Source organism: Mytilus galloprovincialis, chromosome 7 (genome assembly GCF_965363235.1).
Source record: "Mytilus galloprovincialis chromosome 7, xbMytGall1.hap1.1, whole genome shotgun sequence".
NCBI classification, from domain to species: domain Eukaryota; kingdom Metazoa; phylum Mollusca; class Bivalvia; order Mytilida; family Mytilidae; genus Mytilus; species Mytilus galloprovincialis.
The window spans coordinates 94291083-94314327 of NC_134844.1; the positions used below are offsets into that span (position 1 = coordinate 94291083).

General features: G+C 34.1%; 1 protein-coding gene across 7 annotated transcripts in view; it reads left to right on the forward strand.

The window, feature by feature from the left end:
* The first annotated feature begins 799 nt into the window (after window positions 1-799).
* The window catches only part of LOC143084010 (phospholipid scramblase 1-like), a 30439-nt gene continuing 7993 nt past the window's right edge, over window positions 800-23245 (forward strand). For 6 of the 7 annotated variants that reach the window (XR_012980981.1, XR_012980982.1, XM_076260421.1 and 3 more), the window contains exons 1-8: window positions 800-908; window positions 10321-10479; window positions 12284-12436; window positions 14484-14615; window positions 15790-15861; window positions 17587-17663; window positions 19639-19766; window positions 20501-20615. Coding sequence is in view for 5 of the 7 variants with exons in the window: in XM_076260421.1 (XP_076116536.1) it covers window positions 10470-10479; window positions 12284-12436; window positions 14484-14615; window positions 15790-15861; window positions 17587-17663; window positions 19639-19766; window positions 20501-20615 (687 nt within the window). In the remaining 2 variants the exon portion in view is untranslated. The remainder of the gene's footprint in view (window positions 909-10320; window positions 10480-12283; window positions 12437-14483; window positions 14616-15789; window positions 15862-17586; window positions 17664-19638; window positions 19767-20500; window positions 20616-23245) is intronic. The other variant, XM_076260420.1, reaches the window with a different exon arrangement.

Genomic DNA, 23245 nt, shown 5'->3' on the forward strand with positions numbered 1-23245 from the left:
GGGTTAAAATATGAGTTAGAGTTTGGGGTAAGCTTAAATCCTCCCAACCGGCCCCACTTCACCTCCCTAAATTTATGTTTTAATTTATTGCTTTGTGACTAAATTTTATAGAGAATTTGTGTGGTTATTGGTAAAGTCTTTTGTGTCAATCTTTCACTATTTGCTACTCGAAAAAGGAGGAGCCAGACAGTTCATAAACTTCCATCACAGAAGATTTTATGGAGCTACCATTTGATTTAGGGAGGGGGGAGGGCTTGGATAAAAAAAAATGGCCTGCGGTTTTTTTTTTAAATTGAAATCTCTGTCCTGCCCATTTTTTATTAGTTTATCCTGAGTTTCTTTTTTCCCCCAAATTGACATCTTGCCTTTATTTTTTGTGCCATGCAGGTAGCTCTTCCTGTCTTTTTTGAAAATTTCAACCTATCCCCCTTAACAATCAAATGGTAGCTCTCATCTCATCTCATCATCTGGGATGGCAGTTTATGCACTGGTCTAGGAACCTCTCCGTCTGTTCTTTTCCTACACGAAGCTGTCAACGACGGGAATTTGTAGGGTAGTGCAATAACTAAATAAACCGTCCGGTTAATGCATTTCTTTGGAAAACCTCGTTAACGTGCATTCCTTATTTATTTTTCATATTTCAAAATTCGATAATGAACTTGAAAAATAAGAGAAAATACAACGTTAATGCAAGATCGGAGATAGACCATCCATATGCTTCAACGTAATAAAATTCGCTATAAATAGCCAAGAAAAATCAATACTAACAAGTCATGCTATTTAATGACATATCATTTTAAAGGTATATCTGTACAGGTAAATTAAAGATGCATTCAAAAATATTGCGAAAATACAAATAGCAGTCTATTTAATGACCTTTTTGTAGAACAACTGTAAAACATTGACATGTAAGTGATGATTTTTATTATACTTTGGTTTATTGTTGCTTCACATATTCTTGTTTATCTAAATGTTAAGTGAATACGAGTGATTAAGTAACCCTAAAACTTGAAATAAAACAACAATTGTTAAGTTGCTAATGTAGTTTTATCATATAAACTAAACGAGGTGTGGGTTTTGCTCATGGTTAAATCAATACGGAGACCTATAGTTGTCATGTCATTTGGTCTTTGGTGGAGAGTTGTTTCGTTGGAAACCACACCCCATCTTTTTTACAATTCAGGTTAACTAGTTGGCTAACCATCGAGTTAAACGTAATGGTCCAAGAATGAAATATTAAGAAGAGTGGACCTCACTTTAGGATCCCTGATTGATAAAAGACGTTTCAAACTAACTCAAGACAATAAAAAATTAAAGATCATTGGAAAAAAGGGGGGACCACGTCTTTGTGGTTTATCATTTCCTCATTTCCTTCGATAAATTATTATAAACCCAACAATTTTGGCATACAGTAGCACTGAAGACTGCATGAGTTGATGATATCAGCCGCGCCAGAGGTAGTATCGACCTAGCGCTAGTCAATGAAGCGAACACTTTATTAATTTCGTATATTTGAACATTATGTATGTACATGTATGTGCCTGTGTCAAGTCATGAGCCTGTAATTCAATGGTTAGTTTTCTCGTTTGAATTGTTTCACATTTGTCATTTCGGGTCCCTTTATAGCCGACTATGCAGTATTGGCTTTGCTCATTGTTCAAGTCCGTACTGTGACCTATAATAGTTGATTTCTGTGTCATTTGGTTTCTTGTGGAGAGTTGTCTCTCTGGCAATCATACCACATCTTTTTTTATGATATTTTACCTTCGAGGACTATTTTTTTTTCATCGACTGTTGCACCACTTTCATGGAAAAATTGATTTGCGCATCAGGATTCATTCCAAAAACACAAATATTCATTAATGATTAATACATATATATAGATTAGACCGTTGGTTTTCCTGTTTTAATTGATTTACACTTAACAAGGATTTGTATAGAATCACTAAAATCCTTGCACTTAACAAGGTATTAAATAAAACTGGAAATCAACATAAAGTTTAGAAAACCTGCATTATTCCTTACCGCTTTATTTCATGATGTTAGTTCTATTATTTTGTCATATTTAACCTTAATTTTTTTTATTTAAAGGCAGATTGTACATTACAACCACCGTGTTATAACTTACCTTATTAAATAAATTACAAACACTTGATCATTGTTGATAGTATGACTAAACTTTTTTTTAATTTTTGTAAAATTGAAAATTTGAGAACTATGCGTATTCCCATTGCAGGCAACTAATAAAGTTATTATTTCTACAGAAACTTGATAAATCTAAGTATTACACAACCATCTTTTTTATGGTATTGTTACTACGCCCCCCCCCCCTTTCCCCACGCACAACGTCACCCACGGGGTGTTTTGTAGGATTCACTGTGTCTGTCCGTTCGTTCGTCCGTCTGTCTTTCAATCTGTTTCTTTTCCGTCTATTTCATAGTGCATTTAAAGCACAGGTACAAGACGATATCGTTTATTTTAATATAGGATGTACTGGTATTTATTTTTAATTTACTAAATAATGAGCTTGTACCTCTGCTCTAAAGTCTACATGCGCATGATCAACAGACATGTTTAGTTGTAGAACACTCCTTGATATTAAATGTTATACCGCTCCTTCTGATTAATCGAACTAAACTTCAATATTGCAATACTTCTGTTTAATATATCTTTTCCAGACCAGACGATATGAACATTCTAAAATTAACCCATATGGTCCATATACATATATGGGCCAGTTCGTCCTAGACCGTATGAGTATACTCATATAGTCGGACCATACGATTATACGCATGCATACGGACCAAATTAAATACTCATATGGTTTGAAACATATCTACATTCAAAAACTTGGAGAGATTTAGAGCAGATACAAGAATATATATTGTTTAATCTTATACAGAATTGTAGATGTACAGAGAACATTTCTAGTAGACTATTACTGAACAAGGATTATATCAACAACTGTGAAGAAAGCATTTTACCACTGATAATATCTTGTGTGCATTCTAAAACAAAAGACTATGGATAAATTTAGACCTTTTTTGCGTCCGATCATATAGTTTACCGAACTCCGAAACAGTGGGTACGTCCTCTTTACTACGCTACGTTGACATTAAAGTTTAGCGAAGCAACGTCACCACTGTTTCGGAGTTTGATATTTTACTTTTTTTTCAAACAATGGTTCCGTTTAACATTGTTTTACGATTAGTTATGTTGGAACCTTTTATACATGTGTGTAGCTTCCTAAATGATTCAGATTTTGCTCATTGTTGCAGAACTCATTGTGACCTATAGTAAATTGAATCTTCGACCTTATAAAGAGTAAATATATACAAATAAGGAGTTCTAGTATGAGTGACAACGAAACTAATATCCACCACAGTTAAAAATAAACTGTTTGTAAGCAATTATAGGCAACCATACGGCCTTCAACCCATATCGTATAATTGGCTATAGAAGTCACCCTCGTGAAAAAACCAAAACAGTTCAATTGAGAAAACTTACGGCCTGATGTATAACACTGAATCAATTTACGAAAAAACAAATATGACAGACATGAACCAACGACAACTTCTGAACTACAGGCTCCTAACTTGGGACAGGTATATAAAATGTGGTGGGTTTATAAACAAGTTTGAAGGCGTCATCCTCCCCTACCCTTTTACAGTGGTGTAACAGCACAACATAAAAGCAAACAATAAAATAAGTAGTAATCTATGTGTTTTTTGTCATTTGGTGTCTGGTGGAAAGTTTTTAATTGGCTATTATACCTCATCTCCTTAGTTTCATATTGACTCATCAAATATCAGTTCAATACTTCTAACAAAAAACACACAGACAGGTCGTGACAGGTTATTTATTATACATTTCTAAAAACAAAACAAACACAAAGCACAGTTCTTAGAGTACTTTGAGTTACTGAAATCTTGTTCAAGGTAAATAACAACTAATAAAAAAAATCATGTATCTAAGACTAAAATATCAATCAGTACACATCAAATGGATTTAGTGTAAAGACGTCATACTTTACAGTCAGAGAAAAACACGACCTTGCGAAATTCCAAGATACAGTTATCGACAGACTGTAGAGCCAAGATTTGTATATGTATATAATAATAATAGTCAGTTTGATTTTAATTTCCTGATAACAAAATCTATATTTATACCAATAAAAACAATACTCAAAAATATAATTACTGTAACAGTGTTGAAATGGTATAACCTTTTAGAATAAGTTTATTTCAATGATCAACAAGTTTGACCGGATTGTTTCTAAATATCCGGGCTCGATAAACAAAATCCCAGGAAAAAATAAAATGTATAATCCCGTTTGAAATAAGGGGGCTACCATTTGATCGTTAGGGGGGGGGGGCTAGGATGGAATTTGAAAAAAGGCAGGACAGGAGTTTTGATTAAAAATTGGATGAGATACTTGACAAAAAAAAGGCAGGATGGCAATTTATGTAAAAAAAAATCAGGATAAAGTAGTTAAATATAAGGCTGGACCGAATAAAGCTAGAGAAAAACGCAGGACAAAGATTACAAGCCGCCCCCTTTTTCCACCCAATAAAAATCAGATGGTAGCTCCTAAAGTTTTCTACAGATACGACAAATTGTAAACTTCAAAATCAAATCTTTATACAACTATGGAAGAATACAGTAAAGGTTTTATGTAATTTATGGTATCTAAAATCCTTAAATGACTTAATAATTTACATGTAATACATTATATAGATTAGACCCCCCAGATTACTTCAGTGAAATCCAAAACGTCACAACAGACACGGGCATAGCGAACGAGTTGAATGTCAATATCATACTTCTCACTGGTATAAAGAGATAATAGTAACTGCAATTACGATTATCCCAATATGGCGACGGTAGATATAGGTAAAATCTTTACACTCGTTTTTCTTAAATGTAGCATGTTTTTGTCAATAGTTACTCAGCTGCAAGGTTTATCTATACCATTACATCAAATTTGAATCGTAACGGTGCACTGGAATTGTCAAAGAGCTGTGAAAATAGCCGTTGAAAAATTCGGGATGATAATCGTAACTCTATGGTATTTTTCTTCTTTGATAATCGTAATTTTCTTTATATGATAATAGTAACTGAAACATAATAAATGTGTCTTTCAGCATTTCAATGGTATTTTGTGTGTTAAAAATGTAAATGCCCAGTTAAACGATGACATTAACGCATATAAAAATAAATGAAGAAACTTACAGGTTAATATCTAGGATAAATTTACCTATATATCTCTAATTGATGAGAAAAAGGATGGATTAGCTATATCCCATATTCCAAAAGTGCAATCCTTTCAATTCATTGCTCAAAATGAAAGTCACGTATACCACATTTTCATATGTCAAAAAAGATATATGCCTGTTTCATTGATTTCAGGAAGGCATTTGATACTATTAATAGAGATGCCCTGTTTTACAAATTGTCTTGTTACAACATAGATGGTCCTTTTTTTAGTATAATGAAAGATATGTATAAAGAGGTTTTGTACTTGGTAAAGATCTCGGAAGGTATCACTGATTTTTTTAATTCCTCAGTTGGGGTAAAACAAGGGTGTATTTTAAGCCCTACATTATTTTCTTTATATATTAATGATTTACCATCTATTTTTGACTCAACATGTGAACCACCCAAGTTAAATGATAATGATATATCATATCTGTTATACGCTGATGATTTATTTCTTATCAATAAATTCAGCCGTCCATATTTTTCCTTTGGATTCACTTTTTTCTATTTTATACTGATATATGATTTTAAAAATTAAATTCAAATGTTTTGATCAAATTCCCATGTATTTTAGGACGTTTCTTTAAACAGTGTGGATGGTAAAGGATCTAGAATATTTACCAGTTTATTGTTACTATTGTTTATTGTCACTTTTGTTTTTTGTTACTTTTGTTTATTGTTACTTTTGTTTATTGTTACTTTTATTTTTTGTTTTTATTAGCCTTACCTATAGTCTTACGAAGCATTTGACAGACGAAAAAAAAACACAAATATGTATATTGATAAATTACATCAAAGGGCCAAACATGTAGATTATCACAGTCGGAACTGGTTTAATTACAAAGATTTTTATAGATTTTAAAACAAATATTTTGTGCTTCAGAAAAATGCATGAAAATTAGGAAAGGCTAATTTATGTTTTCATTTAATAGAAAAGTACCAATTATATGGCAAGTATGCAAATACAAAAATGTTCCTTGTTTAGTACCTTCAATATTTTTCTCTACAATATCTTCCATGCATATGTATGCAGCATACTTTTCATATACCGAGTATTTATGAATTTTTTATAAGTTTGTTTCTAATTTTTCGGAATATGTGTTATTTTATTCTCATCTTTGCAGTCATTCTTTGAATAAGTATTTCTTGTAAGAAAATTTAAAGCTACATCAATTTTTTTTTTTTTTTTTTGATTTTCGGGCTTTTGGCCAAACTATAAAAGAACACAAATCCATGTTTGTCAATGAACTCCACGTTACTTAATTTCATAATACACAAAGAATCCCATTTAGGGCCAAACATTCTCTAGTCTTATATAGCATTAAATGTTTTAAGGATGTCATATCATCATAATTCAAAATTGAATTTGTGTTGTTTATAGTTTATATCTGAGATACTGAAATTTCAGTGACAGTCATGAAGTAGCTAATATGAATAAGAAGATGTGGTATGTTTGCCAATGAGACAACTTTCCACAAGAGACCAACATGACTCAGAAATTAACAAATATAGGTCACCGTACGGTCTTCAACAATGAACAAAGCCCATACCACATAGTCAGCTATAAAAGAAATGACACTGTAAAACACTTTTCAAAGTTATCCCTTGTTCATCATAACTTTTAAGTTGTGATGTCATCCATGAAAAATGATCGAAGTGACATGAAAACTGTAGCCACTAATTTCTCGTCAAACGGTTTTTGACGAATACTAAATGTCTTTCCTACTTCGTTATGGCATAAGGTAGCACTACAGTCTAACAGTGATATTTTTAAGATATTTTTTTTATCACATAATTTTAAAGTAAGTATTATTCTACACAGTTTGTAAAAATCCCAAAATCATTATCATATAACAACAGGGAGTAAATTGATAATGAACTTATGTAAATAAAGGCACATGGTAATTAATCTAAATATATAGGCATTTAGGAGGGGCTAATATGTCAATCATCTGTTGATGCCAGTGTCCAGCTGTTAATCACTGACCACAAGATAAATAGTGTGATCTTATCTCATTGTATTATGTGTATTGCAACAAAAGTAATTTATATAACTTTGAAGTAAACAGAGAAAAGGGAAAGTTATTAAAAAGGAGAAAATCTAAAGGGAAGAAATCTTACCAAAATGAACAAAACTATATATATACCGTATATTTAAGGATAAGAGTGTGAAAGTATCTTGAATGCCTCTGACAAACTTTAAACTTTTAAGGTTTTTACTACAAACAAGAAGTATATGTCTCTGAATCTTTCTTTTGTTAGGAGTTTCAGGCACTTAAACAAATTTTCAGTTTATGTGAAATTTTTAAATTCCATAAAACTCAAGAATCAAGAATCTATTTTCAGCAAGGGGATGGTCTTGATCTTTTATGGAACATGTCTTTTATTGCATAATTTTAATGTTCTAATTTCATAGTATATTTCTTTTTAAATTACAAATGAAATCATTCTTTATAGTGAATATAATTATGTTAAAAATTGTTCATATGCAGCTGGTCATTCCTGTTATTCTCTTATCTTAGACTGTCTGGAGAGAGGCGGAGCTTTGTCTATATTTAATTACTACATCACAGATGTTGGTCAAATCTGTGACGTCAAACTCCCGCCAAATGCTAAGTTAGTGTTGGTCAGTCTCGGGGGGGCCACTTCAAACTTTTTTTGGTAGGGGTGAGCAGCTGAGACATCAAGTACCCCACCCTTTTCATATATTTTGTTTATCAAAAATATATACCTTGTCATATATTAATGAACAAAAAACAGACCTATAGATATATTTGGATATTTTTCATCTTCTTGTACATTAGTATTTACAAAAATTTTGCGGTCCCGCTCATTTTACGTTCTTGTTTAGAAGCAACGCAGTCGCAATAATCACACCTTGCTTTTCCAATAAATTCTTCACTCCTCTATTTGCCAGTGCTATTTGCCCCTTTTATATCTTTAATTATGATGAAATTTCAATTTCAAAAGATAATAACATATGTTTTGTCAGATAAATGTAGTAATACTTCAGATAGTATCACTTTTACTGAGTTTAACATTAATTAAAAACTGATTTGCCGTTCCCTCTTGAAGGACGCTGACACTATGCTATGGAATTTCTTTAAATGTTTCATGTATACTTGTGAACCTTTCAATGTTAATTAGGTGGAAATGTCAAAATGATTGGATTTATTGCATCTATAACTAACCTCAGTGGAAATACCACATTGAATAAATAGAGTTTAATTGGTTTGACAAATAGCTGATGCATTTACGACTGTGGTTTAACCGCATCAAAAATAAATACGAACATTTGATTAGTTTCAGATACTTATGATATAATCCAGCAAGTGATAATATCAACCTATTGATATATTTAATCTGAATTTCTCACCCTTTTCATATATCATGAAGCATGAAATATAGTGACCTATTCCAGCGGCTCATCCCTACCAGTCATTACATAGGAAGTGCCCCCCCCCCCCCCGAGTGGTCAGTGCACATATAATTCAAATTTTACAGTATTAGAGCATCAAAGACACAAAGTGTGTGGTTATATTGATAAAATAATGGTGTCAGAACACTCCTGGGGTGTTCTCAGTGGAACTTTTGTACTAATGATACATTTATAGGGGTTATAAGGGGGAAATTCAGTTTTTAGGTCATTTCTCTGAACAATTTTTCATGAGAATTGTTAGCAAAAAATGAAAACAGAAACTTCATTGGTACCCCTTTAGGTTTGACTTTGATATATGTGATTAAAGGGAGTATTTTCTACAATACCGTGTCCCAGTTTTTGGATAATTTGTTTCTAAATGAATTTATAGTTGTCCAAAGATGAAAGGTGAAATGAGGTTTGGTACCCAGCAGTTACATCAATATATCTTCTTACTGGAGGCATACATCAAAAATCTGAGACACGGTTATGTTTATAGTGTATGGTTGATTAAAGGGATGAAAACAAATTTTTACTACCATTTGACCTGAATGTGTCATTTTCATCCAAGTTGGATGACCACTTTTTTGGCAATTAAGGAGCTATACTTTGAGATTAATCATACCAAAAATTCATTTATCTACAGATTAAGAAGAATTAATATTTCACCTTTATAATGAGCTAAAGATTTTAAAAATCCATTGAGTAGTTTTGGAGAAATTAATCGTTAAAGACTGTTGGTTGGAGTCAGAAAATTCTGACTGTAGTGCTACCTAATAGGGTATGTTCTAGAATTAAATCAGCAGTGGCTTCCCGGGGGTAGAAATAGCACATATAACCACCTACAATAAAATAATTTAAACAATATTAACTATATTTAGTATTTACTTTAGGATAAATTATTTGTTGTTTACTGTCTTAATCAGAAATCTGATGTAAGGTGACACATGCGTGTCGCCTGACAATTATTATCATGTATCATAATTTCCATCGCTCATTCACATATTTTGTGGCATACCTAGTTCAATAAATTTCTGTATATTAACAAAGTTCGTGTTTTCCCATTTCCAAATTTCTTGAAGCTTGTTCACCCTTCCAATTTTATAATATACTAGTATGTAGCTGTTTTCATAAGAACAATTAATTATGTATGCATAAAAAGAAATGTCATAAGATGTTGGGACGTTTCGTTAATAATTCATCGCCATAATTTCATAATATGCTATCAGATATACGTTTTTAGTGTCAATATCAATAAAACAGTTTCCAGTTACGATTATCTTTTTTATTTTTAAATACCATAATTACGATTATCTTTTTTCCGAGTTACGATTATCATCCCGAATTTTTCAACGGCTATTTTCAAAGCGCTTAGACAATTCCAGTGCACCGTTACGATTCAAATATGATGAAATGGTATAGATAAACCTTGCAGCTGAGTAACTATTGACAAAAACATGCTACATTTAAGAAAAATGAGTGTAAAGATTTTACCTATATCTACCGTCGCCATATTGGGATAATCGTAATTGCAGTTACGATTATCTCTTTAATACCAGTGCTTCTATACACCGTCAATACCTTGAATCTACACGATTTAATGACTATATTCTTCTACTATTTTTATTATCTTATAATTGCAGGTATCTTCCATGAAGATTTCGGTATTATATTACGTATGTCGATTCAACAAAATTGTATGCATAACAAAAGGAAATGACCATTCGACCATTGCTGTCAACGATCGAATCAACCTGAATTTTGTCAAAATCATGTGATTTACAGAACAGTAATGGAAGAAGGTACATTTTTGTTTAATATGAGTCTTATTTATAAATCAGGCAAAGTGTTAATTATATGTGTGTGAGGTGCTGAATGGGGTTTACAGGAAGGGGAATAATGGCCAAATAAATTAATGAATAGAGAAAAATGAGCAAAATATATACAGAACAGAGAATAATGGGGTGCAAAAGTATAAAGTATAAATACAATACTGATTATAAAAAACCAAATTTGTCGTATTCCAGAAACTTTTAATTATAAGATATTATCTTGAGAATTTTACAACAAAAAAAAATTGTTTAAGATAAGGAACAAATCATATCAAATCAAATCATTTTATTGGTGTAAAATCCAAATATTGATAAGGACCATGCCTTTAAAATTAAAAGGACACACAAATGAAAGTCCCGTATCAAAACCCTATTCTGTCGTCTAGTGTTTATAGAGTAAAACTGTCTGAAAGAGAGAAAACATTACAGACATGAACAATAACAATACTTCCTTGCTTTGAAAACGAATTTAAACAGTTAGTATATATACTTTTCTATTTAAAACTTCCAGGGTAGCAAATGATTTAAGTTTGATTGTTGATGGAAATATTTGAAAACATAAAATATAAAAGATCTATTACATGTAGTACTCTCATTTGAATTTGACTTTATAACAATACGATAAGATTAATAAAGTTTTTTTTGTCGCAAATAATTAGTACCGCATAAACGCATGTTGTGAGCATGACGTGAATGTAATCCGCCATGTTGTGAGCATGACGTGAATGTAAGTCGCCATGTTGTGAGCCATGTTGTGAGCATGACGTGAATTCCGCCATGTTGTGAGTATGACATGAATGTAAGCTATGTTGTGAGCATGACGTGAATATAAACCGCCATGTCGTGAGCATGACCTGAATGTAAGCCGCCATGTCGAAAGCATGACGTGAATGTAAGCCGCCATGTCATGAGCATGATGTGAATGTTAGCCGCAAGGTCGTGAGCATGACGTGAATGTAAGTCGACATGTCGTGAGCATGACGTGAATGTAAGCCGACATGTCGTGAGCATGACGTGGATGTAAGTCGCCATGTCGTGAGCATGACGTGAATGTTAGCCGCCATGTGAGCATGACATGAATGTAAGCCGCCATGTCGTGAGCATGACGTGAATGTAAGTCGCCATGTGGTGAGCATGACGTGAATGTAAGCCGCCCTGTCGTGAGCATGACGTGAATGTAAGCCGCCCTGTCGTGAGCATGACGTGAATGTAAGCCGCCCTGTTGTGAGCATGACGTGAATGTAAACCATGTCGTGAGCATGACGTGAATGTAAGCCGCCATGTTGTTTGTGTATTGCTATGAAATGAGAACAATGGACCAAAAATAAGCCACCATGTTGTGAGCATGACGTGAATGTAAGTCGCCATGTTGTGAGCATGACGTGAATTCCGGCATGTTGTGAGCATGACGTGAATGTAAGCTGCCATGTTGTGAGCATGACGTGAATGTAAGCCGCCATGTCGTGAGCATGACGTGAATGTAAGTCGCCATGTCGTGAGCATGACGTGAATGTAAGCCGCCATGTCGTGAATGTAAGCCGCCCTGTTGTGAGCATGACGTGAATGTAAACCATGTCGTGAGTATGACGTGAATGTAAGCCGCCATGTTGTTTGTGTATTGCTATGAAATGAAAACAATGAACCAAAAATATGTCTTAAAAAATCAGCGTAAATTTAAAACACTCCCGAAATCACCTGTTTTTTTTTTAATTATTCAAAATAAAGCAAATTTTTCATCCTTAGCTATTTATATGAATATCGTTTTGTTTTACAGGTATTCAAGAAAGACAAAAAATGTCTTACGCAGTTATAAGACCTTCAAACCAACAAAATTCCTCATATGTTCCTGCAAAACCTACAAATAAAACAGAACCGTCTTGTAGTACTGTTACTAAGCAACCAGTGATTACCACTAGAAGACCCCCAGGTAATAGCACACAATCTAATGCAAAACTGTAATCAACTTAGGCCAAATAAAAATATATGTGTGGTTCTAGTAACCCTACCTTCCCTACTTTTTCGGCTTAAAAATAGCCTACCCTAAAGATTTTATTGTCATTTTTCATTAAGCATTGTTAAAGTCAGAATTTTGCTCCCATAGACTCAATTTAAAAAAAAACATAAATTAAAAAAAATCCCTACCTACCTACCCTAACTTTTTTTCAGATGTAACTGGAACCACACATACTTTTTTATTTGGCCTGAAGTTTATAAAAATTGAAAATAATCGGACATCTTTCGTGGATGTAGCTCAACATGCAGGCTTCTTATGCGTTCCAGTGTTTCACATCCAGTCTTTTATGGAAATATTCTTTATAAAGCACAAAAGTGTCAGTATTCATCCAAGAGCTAACAAAACCTTTAAATATAGTTATAAGAAAGGGATATGGTTGCAGTACTGTTGTCGGGTCGTTGGGGATTGCATGTTTTGGCTTTAATATTGATTCACTTATAGGGTCTTTGCATCGAAACCAAACACATTTACAAACCATTTGTTGGCATGACACTGGCAATGTTCTTCTCGTATATATTATGATGGTATTATACTAAACCCCTAACGGAAAGGATTGTGCTTGATATTCATATAATGAAGACATAAGCTTCCACTCAATTTAATTGAAGTCTGGAGCTGGCATGTCAGTTAGTAGTCTGTTGTTATTTATGTATTATTGTCATTTTGTTTATTTTCTTTGGTTACATCTTCTGACATCGGACTTGGACTTCTCTTGAACTGAATTTTAATGTGCGTATTGTTATACGTTTACTTTTCTACATTGATTAGAGGTATCAGGGGAGGGTTGACGTCTCATAAACATGTTTAAGCCCGCCGCATTTTTGCGCCTGTCCCAAGTCAGGAGCCTCTGGCCTTTGCTAGTCTTGTATTATTTTTGATTTTAGTTTCTTGTGTACAATTTGGAGTTTAATATGGCGTTCATTATCACTGAACTAGTATATATATAATTGTTTGTTTAGGGGCCAGCTGAAGAACGCCTCCGGGTGCGGGAATTTCTCGATGCATTGAAGACCTGTTAGTGACCTTTAGCGGTTGTTTGTTCTTTGGTCGTGTTGTTGTCTCTTTGACACATTCCCCATTTCCATTCTCAATTTTATTATAAATTATTGCCACAGTGAAGACCAAAACTTGTTTGACCGTTTGATTTGAACGTTGATTTGAACGTTTGATTTGAACGGTTGATTTCTTGTCGGTAAGCTAAGAGCTGCAGGGGCAGCTTATGGATAAATTGATCAGAGCTAATTTTTCGATGCATTGATTGTGCCTATATATGGGAAACGCACCTGGGCTTACGGGCTTCAGCCGCATGGGTAAAAAATAGTTTTAATTCCGTAGGTAGACAACCTGCACCATATGTACGGCCACCGAAGACTCATTTAAGGACAACAGCAAATGAAATAATTTGTCAATTAAATAATGTAGATATTCTGAAAATTAGGTCACCTAATTAATTATTAATCTGATACAACACGAGGTTTCCTAAAGGTATTAAAAAAAGGAACAGACCGTTGTTGTTTTACGCTATGGTTTGACAATTCGTTTTATAGTTCGAAATTTCCTCTTGATATTCTAAGAATTTAATTTTGGATGTAACGCGTGTTCTGATTGGCTGACGTTATTTTGTTATCAGACCATAACATAATTTAGTCATGTGACCGTGACGTCATCAACGTTTTTTTAAGGTTGTCTACGGTTTAAAATGGAATTTAGAATTAAATTATAAGAAATGACTGTAATATTTTGTCTGTCTATTCGAAATAACTTTAAAAATGTGATGCACACTGTTAAATAACCCGCTACGCGTGTTATTCAGTGTGCACCAAATTTTTTTATGTTATTTCGAAATTCTTCAAAGACAGAAAAAATATTACCGTCATTCCTTAAATGTTAAAGCATATTTTTCTTACATTCAAGTAATTAATCATATTGAACGTACACAAATTCTTTATTTTTTAAAAAGCTTTTGGTCAGATTGTAAAGAAACAAGTATGGGTAGAAGAAAAGCCGACCATTCCTGGTGTACTCCCCGGACTGCAGTACCTTACATCTCTGGATCAAGTGTTCGTCAAACAACATATTGACATGATGGAAAGTAAGACAAATAAATAAGAATATTTCAAAAAAATATAAATTTCAGGAGCCTGTATTTCAATGGTTGTCGTTATTTACTGTGAAACATATTTGTTTTTCATTTATTATTTTTTTACATAAGGGAGTAAAAAATATTGTGTTGGATTTTTTTAAGTTGAAATCTTAGTCCTGCCTATTTATTTTTCACTCTATTCGGTCATGCCTTTTTTATTTGTCATTTCGGGGCCTTTATAACTATTGTATATTTGTATTGAAATTGTATGTTTCTCTGTAAACTTGTATTTAGATTTTAGAGAATAAAGTATATATATCTATCTATCTACAGCTGATAATGCGGTATAGATTTTACTCATCGTTGAAGGCCGTACGGTGACCTACATTTGTTAATTTCTGTTTCATTTGGTCTCTTGTGGAGAGTTGTCTCCATGGAAATTAATCCGACCACATCTTATATATTTATACTTTAAATTGCCTTTCCTCAAAACGCTGTATACTACAAATTCCCTCCCAGTCCAAACTTCGCCTACAAGAATCTGATAACGACCCATTCCACGAGATCTCTGTTTTTAAGACCTTTCGGAATACTCGGATTTTGTTGTAATGATACACGTCTGCAGCAGTTTGATTGGCTGATATAAAATTTATAAGAATAGCAAATCTAACCTAGAGTTTTCAGATCCTTGTGAGCAAAGCGTGATTGCTTTATAAATGATATTTATATAATTTTTCCATTAAAGATGAAGTGATTCATTGACCCCTGTTTTCTTAGGGACGACACCAAAAGATCAATGTAAGATAAAAAACTTAATTCAAATAGTTTGTTTTGTTGTTTGTTTGGTTTTTTTTTTTTTTTTGGGGGGGGGGGGGGGTTTGAACGGCTGCAAGATTTGGTTATCCGACATTGATTTTTACATATATCCATATGGGTCAATCAATTTTTCCCAAATTAAGTTAAGGGTGGGGGTGAAAAAACTATGTGAATTAAGTTTGTTATCCTTCATTGAACTTTTGATGTCGTCCCTTACCACCAACTATTTCATACATGTTTGGGACCAAACTCCGAACCCGGAGTGGTGACATTTTGCTACGCTTCTTTACAAGTTAAAACATGTTACTAATTTGTCTCAATACATGGTGGGTTCGACTATTTCGACTAAAGATGTTTTCTATTGCAGCAATGTGGGAAAAAGCAAACAAGTACAAAATACTAAACAAACAAAGCGAACAAGTTTACTTTGTGTCTGAAGGTAACAAAATGTCTGTATTATAGTTCTAATTCTTGATATATAAATGTACTTTTTCAATCAGTTGTAACCAATATCAATTTTTGATAAACCACGGCTTAAATCTGTTTTGAGTGGACAAATATCATAATCTTAGAAGTATTTATATATATTCTATAGAACTGGAACTCTACACAAAACTCCCGCGAAACAATTCTAACGGGACAATATTATTAACAGCCAGATTTTAGATGTAGATGATCAATACTATCAAAAGGAAACTATTAAGACAGAAGGCAATCAACGGCACCTCCTGGACTACAGATTTCTGGTTTTGGGAGTTTGGCGGATTAAATATGTTTGTGACTTTTAGACCCTATCCCTAATATGTAACATAGATTTTTAACTGATGATTAAAATCTTTGAATTTACCAAACTCGATCAACAGCAGAAAGACTTGTAGGTTGCATGACCACCAATTCATTGTACGCCAAATTCGGATTCATAAGAAAAAGGGTCGAACAAAAATATTCCCCTGACTTTGACAGTTGTAGGAAGTTCACCCCGCATTTTATTGCAGAAAAATATTTCTGAATAAAAAAAAATAAATTGGTGTTTCAAAGCGCTACACCGTTCTTTTTTTATTTGGTGTTTCTCTATAAAATATTTTGGAAACTTAAGGTTATATGGTTACTAAAGCTTGTAAACAGGAATAAAAATTTTATAGGTTAACTTCCAGTCATGGTACATTTAATTATCTTAAGTTCGATGCAATGCAATGTTATATCAAATGCGTGGTATGTGTTATACAGGATAAAACTTTACTCATGGCAATTATTTATAACTGGAAACAAATATAAATTCTGCACGTGTTTTGGGAAAAGTGACAATTAAGCAAATTACCATCGATACTAGTTTATCAAACATAGATAACATGCCGTCGATGTTTCACCTATTATTGCTTAATGAAGAGACGTTATTATACGGTTTATGAGTTTCGAACAGCGGTTTACTTCTGTTGCCTTTATTTGTTGCACATCTTACTGTTAGTACATATATAAAAAGATGTGATTTGATTGCCAATGAGACAAATCTACACCATAGACCAACTGAAACAAAATTAACAACTATAGGTCACCGTACGGCATTCAATAATGAGCAAAACCCATACCGCATAGTCAGCCATAAAAGGCCATGCAACGACTAATGTAAACGAGAAAACTAACGGCCAAATTTATGTACAAAAAATGAACTAAAAACAAATATGTAACACATAAACAAACGAAAACCACTGATTTACATGCTCCTGACTTGGGACAGGCACATACATAAAGAATGTGGCAGGTTAACTGTTAGATTCATCTGAATGATTTTGACAAAATATGACCGTGTTTTCAAAACAAATTTGACTATTCGAGGTGAAATTTGTTATTTCATAGCTCTATGTATAGACACCGATTCTCATGGAACTGCGTTGCGATTTGAAAATTGATAGCTATGTCTACTCCGCTCAGCTGGTGGCATTTATAAATAAGCAGGTGTTTCGGATCGACTTCGTTTATGTAATAAACTGGGGACACACAGATTTTTTTTTTATTTGACCAACTTGTCAACGTGTGATAATTTGTATTTTTGAATAGGGATACATGTTTTTATCGGATATGAATAAAGGCAATAGTAGTATACCTCTATTAAAAAGTCACCTTTTTTTAGAGTATAGATCTATGCCATAAAATTTTATATTGTTAGAGTCAGATAAATGGAATAGACAACTACAAGGACCAGATCGAGGATTCAATCTTCGTGTACTTGACAATACATCTCAGGTAAGTATATAGAGCACATTCTTTCCCAATTCGTCACAACCCGGCAGATTCCGTACCTTCATCTAAGATTGACGGAGAATAGCATATTCACTCGAGGATTGTCGATTCGTTAGGGTGCGTCCGTCACAACTCGGCCGATTCCGTTTCTTCATCTAAGATTGACGGAGAATAATGATTCACCCGATGATTGCCGATTGGTTCTTTCAATTCTGAATAAAGTAGGAGATGTAGTTCCAGGAAAAACGTTTTCACATGGATACGAGACAAAAAGAAACTGATATAAGAGGAATGATGCGGAAAGAGTGTCAATGAGACAACTCTCCATCTAAGTAACAATGTATCAAAAGTTTAAAGTTGTCACCCTTTGTGCACACTGAAAGTATACAAGGTGTACATAACTGAAGCACACTTGTTCTTTTAACAAATACTGGTTAAAACTGAAAGAGTACGTTCAGTTATAAAATGAGACCTCATTTAAAAAAAAGTGTATTGCAAATTGTGTAAAAGAGCGGCGAAAGATACTAAAGGGACATTCAAACTCATAAGTCGAAAATAAACTGACAACGTTATAGCTTAGAAAAGACAAACATGTACCATTCGGCAATCCTCGGTAGAATCCGCTACTTGAGGGTACGGAATCGGCCGAGTTGAGACGAATGAAACATGTACAAGCAACAGTACACAAAACACAACATAGAAAACTAAAATCTGAGTGTGCAATACGAACCTCACCAAAAACTTAAAATGCTCCGGGAGGTTAAGCAAAAGCTGTTCCAAATGTCTAAATGTTTCAATATAATACAGCATTAAATTTTGAACAAAGGGGTATTGAATAAAATCTGCATATCACTAAGTTATTTCGCTATTATGGCTTTCAAATTACATTTTTTATGAACAATATATAACGCTGGATGTTGCTGTGGTTATTGTGAAAGTCTTCGTCAAGTACTGGCCGTAGAGGCACCAGTCGGGGAAGTAATTGGATACGTTCGACAGGATTTATATATAAATACTAGAACACACCCGTGATATGGCGGGACCGTGACTGAATTAAAGTATATAACTATGCGCAAGCCTTATTTTAGTATTATTTTTTATCTGATAAAGTCATGCCGATTATAAGATACACAGTTTTCTCTGCTTTCAAATCTTTCTGTTTGAACCCGTCGAACTGGAACTTGTCAATTATTGGTAATATTAATTATTTGGATAACAAAAGGTCCTGGGATGGAGTATTTTTTAATCAACCGCATTGTCATATGTTAGTTATAAATAAAGTTGAATTCTTTGATTCACTGTTTTATGTCATGCCCGCTAACAAATTGAAAACGGTTCCTATATACACCTTAATAATTTTATTCCAGATTTTTAGTTGAATTCTTTGATTCACTGTTTTATGTCATGCCCGCTAACAAATTGAAAACGGTTCCTATATACACCTTAATTTTATTCCAGATTTTTAGTATTCGTATTGTTATCTTAGAAAGTCTTACTGATTAAAATACTACAATAGGTAACAATTTGACAATGATTGAATTTAGTAGTGTCAACCCTGTGATTATGATCCGTGTATATAGCATAATCCTAAATACACCGTTTGGTGGTGCACCTGTTAGATGCGGAACGTACAGATAAGGTAATAAGTAACAGGTGAATATACTATTGGTATCGGTATCGGACCTGACCCGGAACTTCTTAATTATTGGCAATATTAATTACGTGGAAAACAAAAGGACCTTGAGTGGTGTAATTTTTAATCTACACCTTTGTACTATATTAGTTATATATAAAGCTGAATTCTTTGATTCGTCGTTTTTACGTGATGACGGCTGACAAATTGGACCTCGTAATTTTAGTATTATAGATGTATTAGGCTTTCAACCCTAATTCAACTTTTTCATGCTCCTGAGGTAAACTAGTTCTTATATATAGCAGGTTAAACTTATTTATTTCTGCTTCTGTTTTTCTTTTAAAGGAAGTTATGCGTTTCTCTAGGGAATTCATATGCTGCGCTGGATGTTGCTGTGGTTATTATGAAAGTCTTCGTCAAGTACTGACCGTAGAGGCACCAGTCGGGGAAGTAATTGGATACGTTCGACAGGAGTAAGTACTCATTCACCATCATAATAGTTATCAAAGGTACCAGGATTATAATTTAGTACGTCAGACGCGCGTTTCGTCTACATAAGACTCATCAGTGACGCTCATATCAAAATATTTATAAAGCCAAACAAGTTCAAAGTTGAAGAATTGATTGAGGATCCGAAATTCCAAAAAGTTGTGCCAAATACGGCTAAGGTAATCTATGCCTCGGATAACATTGTTATCTCGGTCTCTCGCAGCCAGAGATGTCCCTCTCATAGTTGATATCACGTAATTATTTTAGAATAAACTCATCCTAGATACCAGGATTAAATGTTATATTTACGCCAGACGCACGTTTCGTCTACGAAAGTCTCATCAGTGACGCTCAAACCCAAAAAAGTTAAAAATGCCAAATAAAGAAATCACACTTCAAATAAAAAGTGAACGATGAGCATCTAGGTAACAGAGAGAGGGTTTGGATCCCGCTAACATATTTAACCTCGCCACAACCTGTGTACATATGTGCCTGTCTCAAGTCAGGATCCTGTAGTTCATTTGTTTTCGTTTGTTGATCCTTTACAGCAAGAACGAGAAATCATTACGAATGAATGCAACAGGTAGAATGGGATTCATATAATTATTTGATATGAATTAAAAACAAATGGAAACTCCTTCTATATTTTGGTGACGAAAACTTTAAAAAAATAACTAACGATTTAATTTCTATCGGGAAAAAAATTGTTTCTTTTCAGGTTTGACAAATCTGGACCTTGCTATTCAGTCAGAGATGCAGAAGATACCATCGTTTATAAGATTACTGGACCTTGCTGTGTATGTGACTGTCCCTGCAATAGAGTTAGATTTCCGGTAAGATTACTGGTCCTTGCTGTATATGTGACTGTCCCTGCAATAGAGTTAGATTTGCGGTAAGATTACTGGACCTTGCTGTGTATGTGACTGTCCCTGCAATAGAGTTAGATTTCCGGTAAGATTACTGGTCCTTGCTGTGTATGTGACTGTCCCTGCAATAGAGTTAGATTTGCGGTAAGATTACTGGACCTTGCTGTGTATGTGACTGTCCCTGCAATAGAGTTAGATTTCCGGTAAGATTACTGGTCCTTGCTGTGTATGTGACTGTCCCTATAATAGAGTTAGATTTCCGGTAAGATTACTGGACCTTGCTGTGTATGTGACTGTCCCTTCAATTGAGTTAGATTTCCGGTAAGATTACTGGACCTTGCTGTGTATGTGACTGTCCCTGCAATAGATTTAGATTTCCGGTAAGATTACTGGACTCTGCTGTGTATGTGACTGTCCCTACAATAGAGTAAGATTTCCGGTAAGATTACTGGACCTTGCTGTGTATGTGACTGTTCCTGCAATAAAGTTAGATTTCCGGTAAGATTACTGGACCTTGCTGTGTATGTGACTGTCCCTGCAATAGAATTAGATTTCCGGTAAGATTAGTGGACCTTGCTGTGTATGTGACTGTCCCTGCAATAGAGTTAGATTTCCGGTAAGATTACTGGTCCTTGCTGTGTATGTGACTGTCCCTGCAATAGAGTTAGATTTCCGGTAAGATTACTGGACCTTGCTGTGTATGTGACTGTCCCTGTAATAGAGTTAGATTTCCGTTAAGATTACTGGACCTTGCTGTGTATGTGACTGTCCCTGCAATAGAGTTAGATTTCCGGTAAGATTACAGGACCTTGCTGTGTATGTGACTGTCCCTGCAATAGAGTTAGATTTCCGGTAAGATTGCAGGACCTTGCTGTGTATGTGACTGTCCCTGCAATAGAGTTAGATTTCCGGTAAGATTACTGGACCTTGCTGTGTATGTGACTGTCCCTGCAATAGAGTTAGATTTCCGGTAAGATTACTGGACCTTGCTGTGTATGTGACTGTCCCTGCAATAGAGTTATATTTCCGGTATATACACTTTTACATTAATTCCTCCTGTGCTTGATAACTATTTTCAATTCTTAAGCCAGAATATAATTGAAAAGGGACGAAGGATACCAGAGGGACATTCAAACTCATAAATCGAAAATAAACTGACAACGCCATGGCTAAAAACGAAATAGACAAATAGACAAACAATAGTTGACATCACAAAACATATAAAACATAAGGGTGCTATAAACAGTTTCGTATAAAAAACTAGGGGTTATTCCCCGACTAAAAATAACCATGGAGGGAAACCTCTGTTTATTTACTCAATTGGTGAAAAAGTATCATGTTTTTTGTATTTGATTGTAAAAATTAGTTAATTAGCTTTGAATTAAAACAGGTTGAATGATTGAAATAATTTTTAAAATTATATTAACTTTACATGTTTTGAGGGGAGACAACACTGTAAACAACCTGTTTTTTTGGCAGTGAAAATTGAAAACTTATTTGCGGCCACTGTAGCTCTTTTTGGAGCAGGAAACCGTACCCTGAAACAAGATTTTTTTGAAAGGCCAGGTAAAAACCTACAAATTTCATACAGTTTTGATTATGTAAAATGTGCATGGATCATGTCTTCATGGGTGTGCACATGACCTGGTTTCAAGTTTTTTTTGTTCAAATTAGACCTTTTTTCCCCCATGTTCATTGCATGGAATATTTTTAATATATTAAAAGTACACATTATTTTTATTTCATTATAAACTAGAGAACATTCTGATTCCAGTGATATCTAGTTTTATACAAGTATCTTTATTAATCAGTCCACCACTAAGGGTCACTTATGCATGGTCCCTCAAAATGTGACGTCATAGAAAAAAACTGTTGATTGCACCCTAAGAATAAGCAACACGAACCCCACCAAAAACTAGAGGTGATATTAGATGCTCCGGAAGGATAAGCAGATCCTACTCTACATGTGGCATGTTAGGGTCTGGAGAAGGGTCCATCATTTGTTAAGGCCATTCAGTTTTCCTTGTTCGCCCTATTTTTTGCAGTGCCTTTTTTGGGGGGTTCAGTTTTTCGCAAATATGTCTCATCATTCTCAATTCTGAAAATCCAATCCAGACCCTTATATATGGCTATGAAAGTTTTTTCTCTCTTTTAGGGAGCTACCATTTGATTTTTATGGGGGGGGGGGGGGGGGGGGGGGGGCTAGGATGAAATTTTTTGTCCTGCATTTTTTTTAGCTGTAATCTCTGTCCTGCCTTTTATTTTTCACTCTGTTCGGTCCTGCCTTTTTTTTTAAGTTTATCCTGACTTTTTTTTTTAGCAAGTGTCTCATCCTGCCTTTTTTTTTTACTCAAAACTCCTGTCCTGCCTATTTTTTTCAAATTTCATCCTAGCCCCCCCCCCCCCATAAAAATCAAATGGTAGCTACCTTTACTGGTAATTCTATAAAGATCAGAACAGACCTGTTTTTAAGGTTATCTTTTTTTATTTTTATGTGTTTGGTATAGATCTCTATATTGGACTTTAACCTTTATTTTGCAACGGTTAAATTTGTTGTCATTGACGAATACGCTGCATTTCTTTTAATTTTAACATAA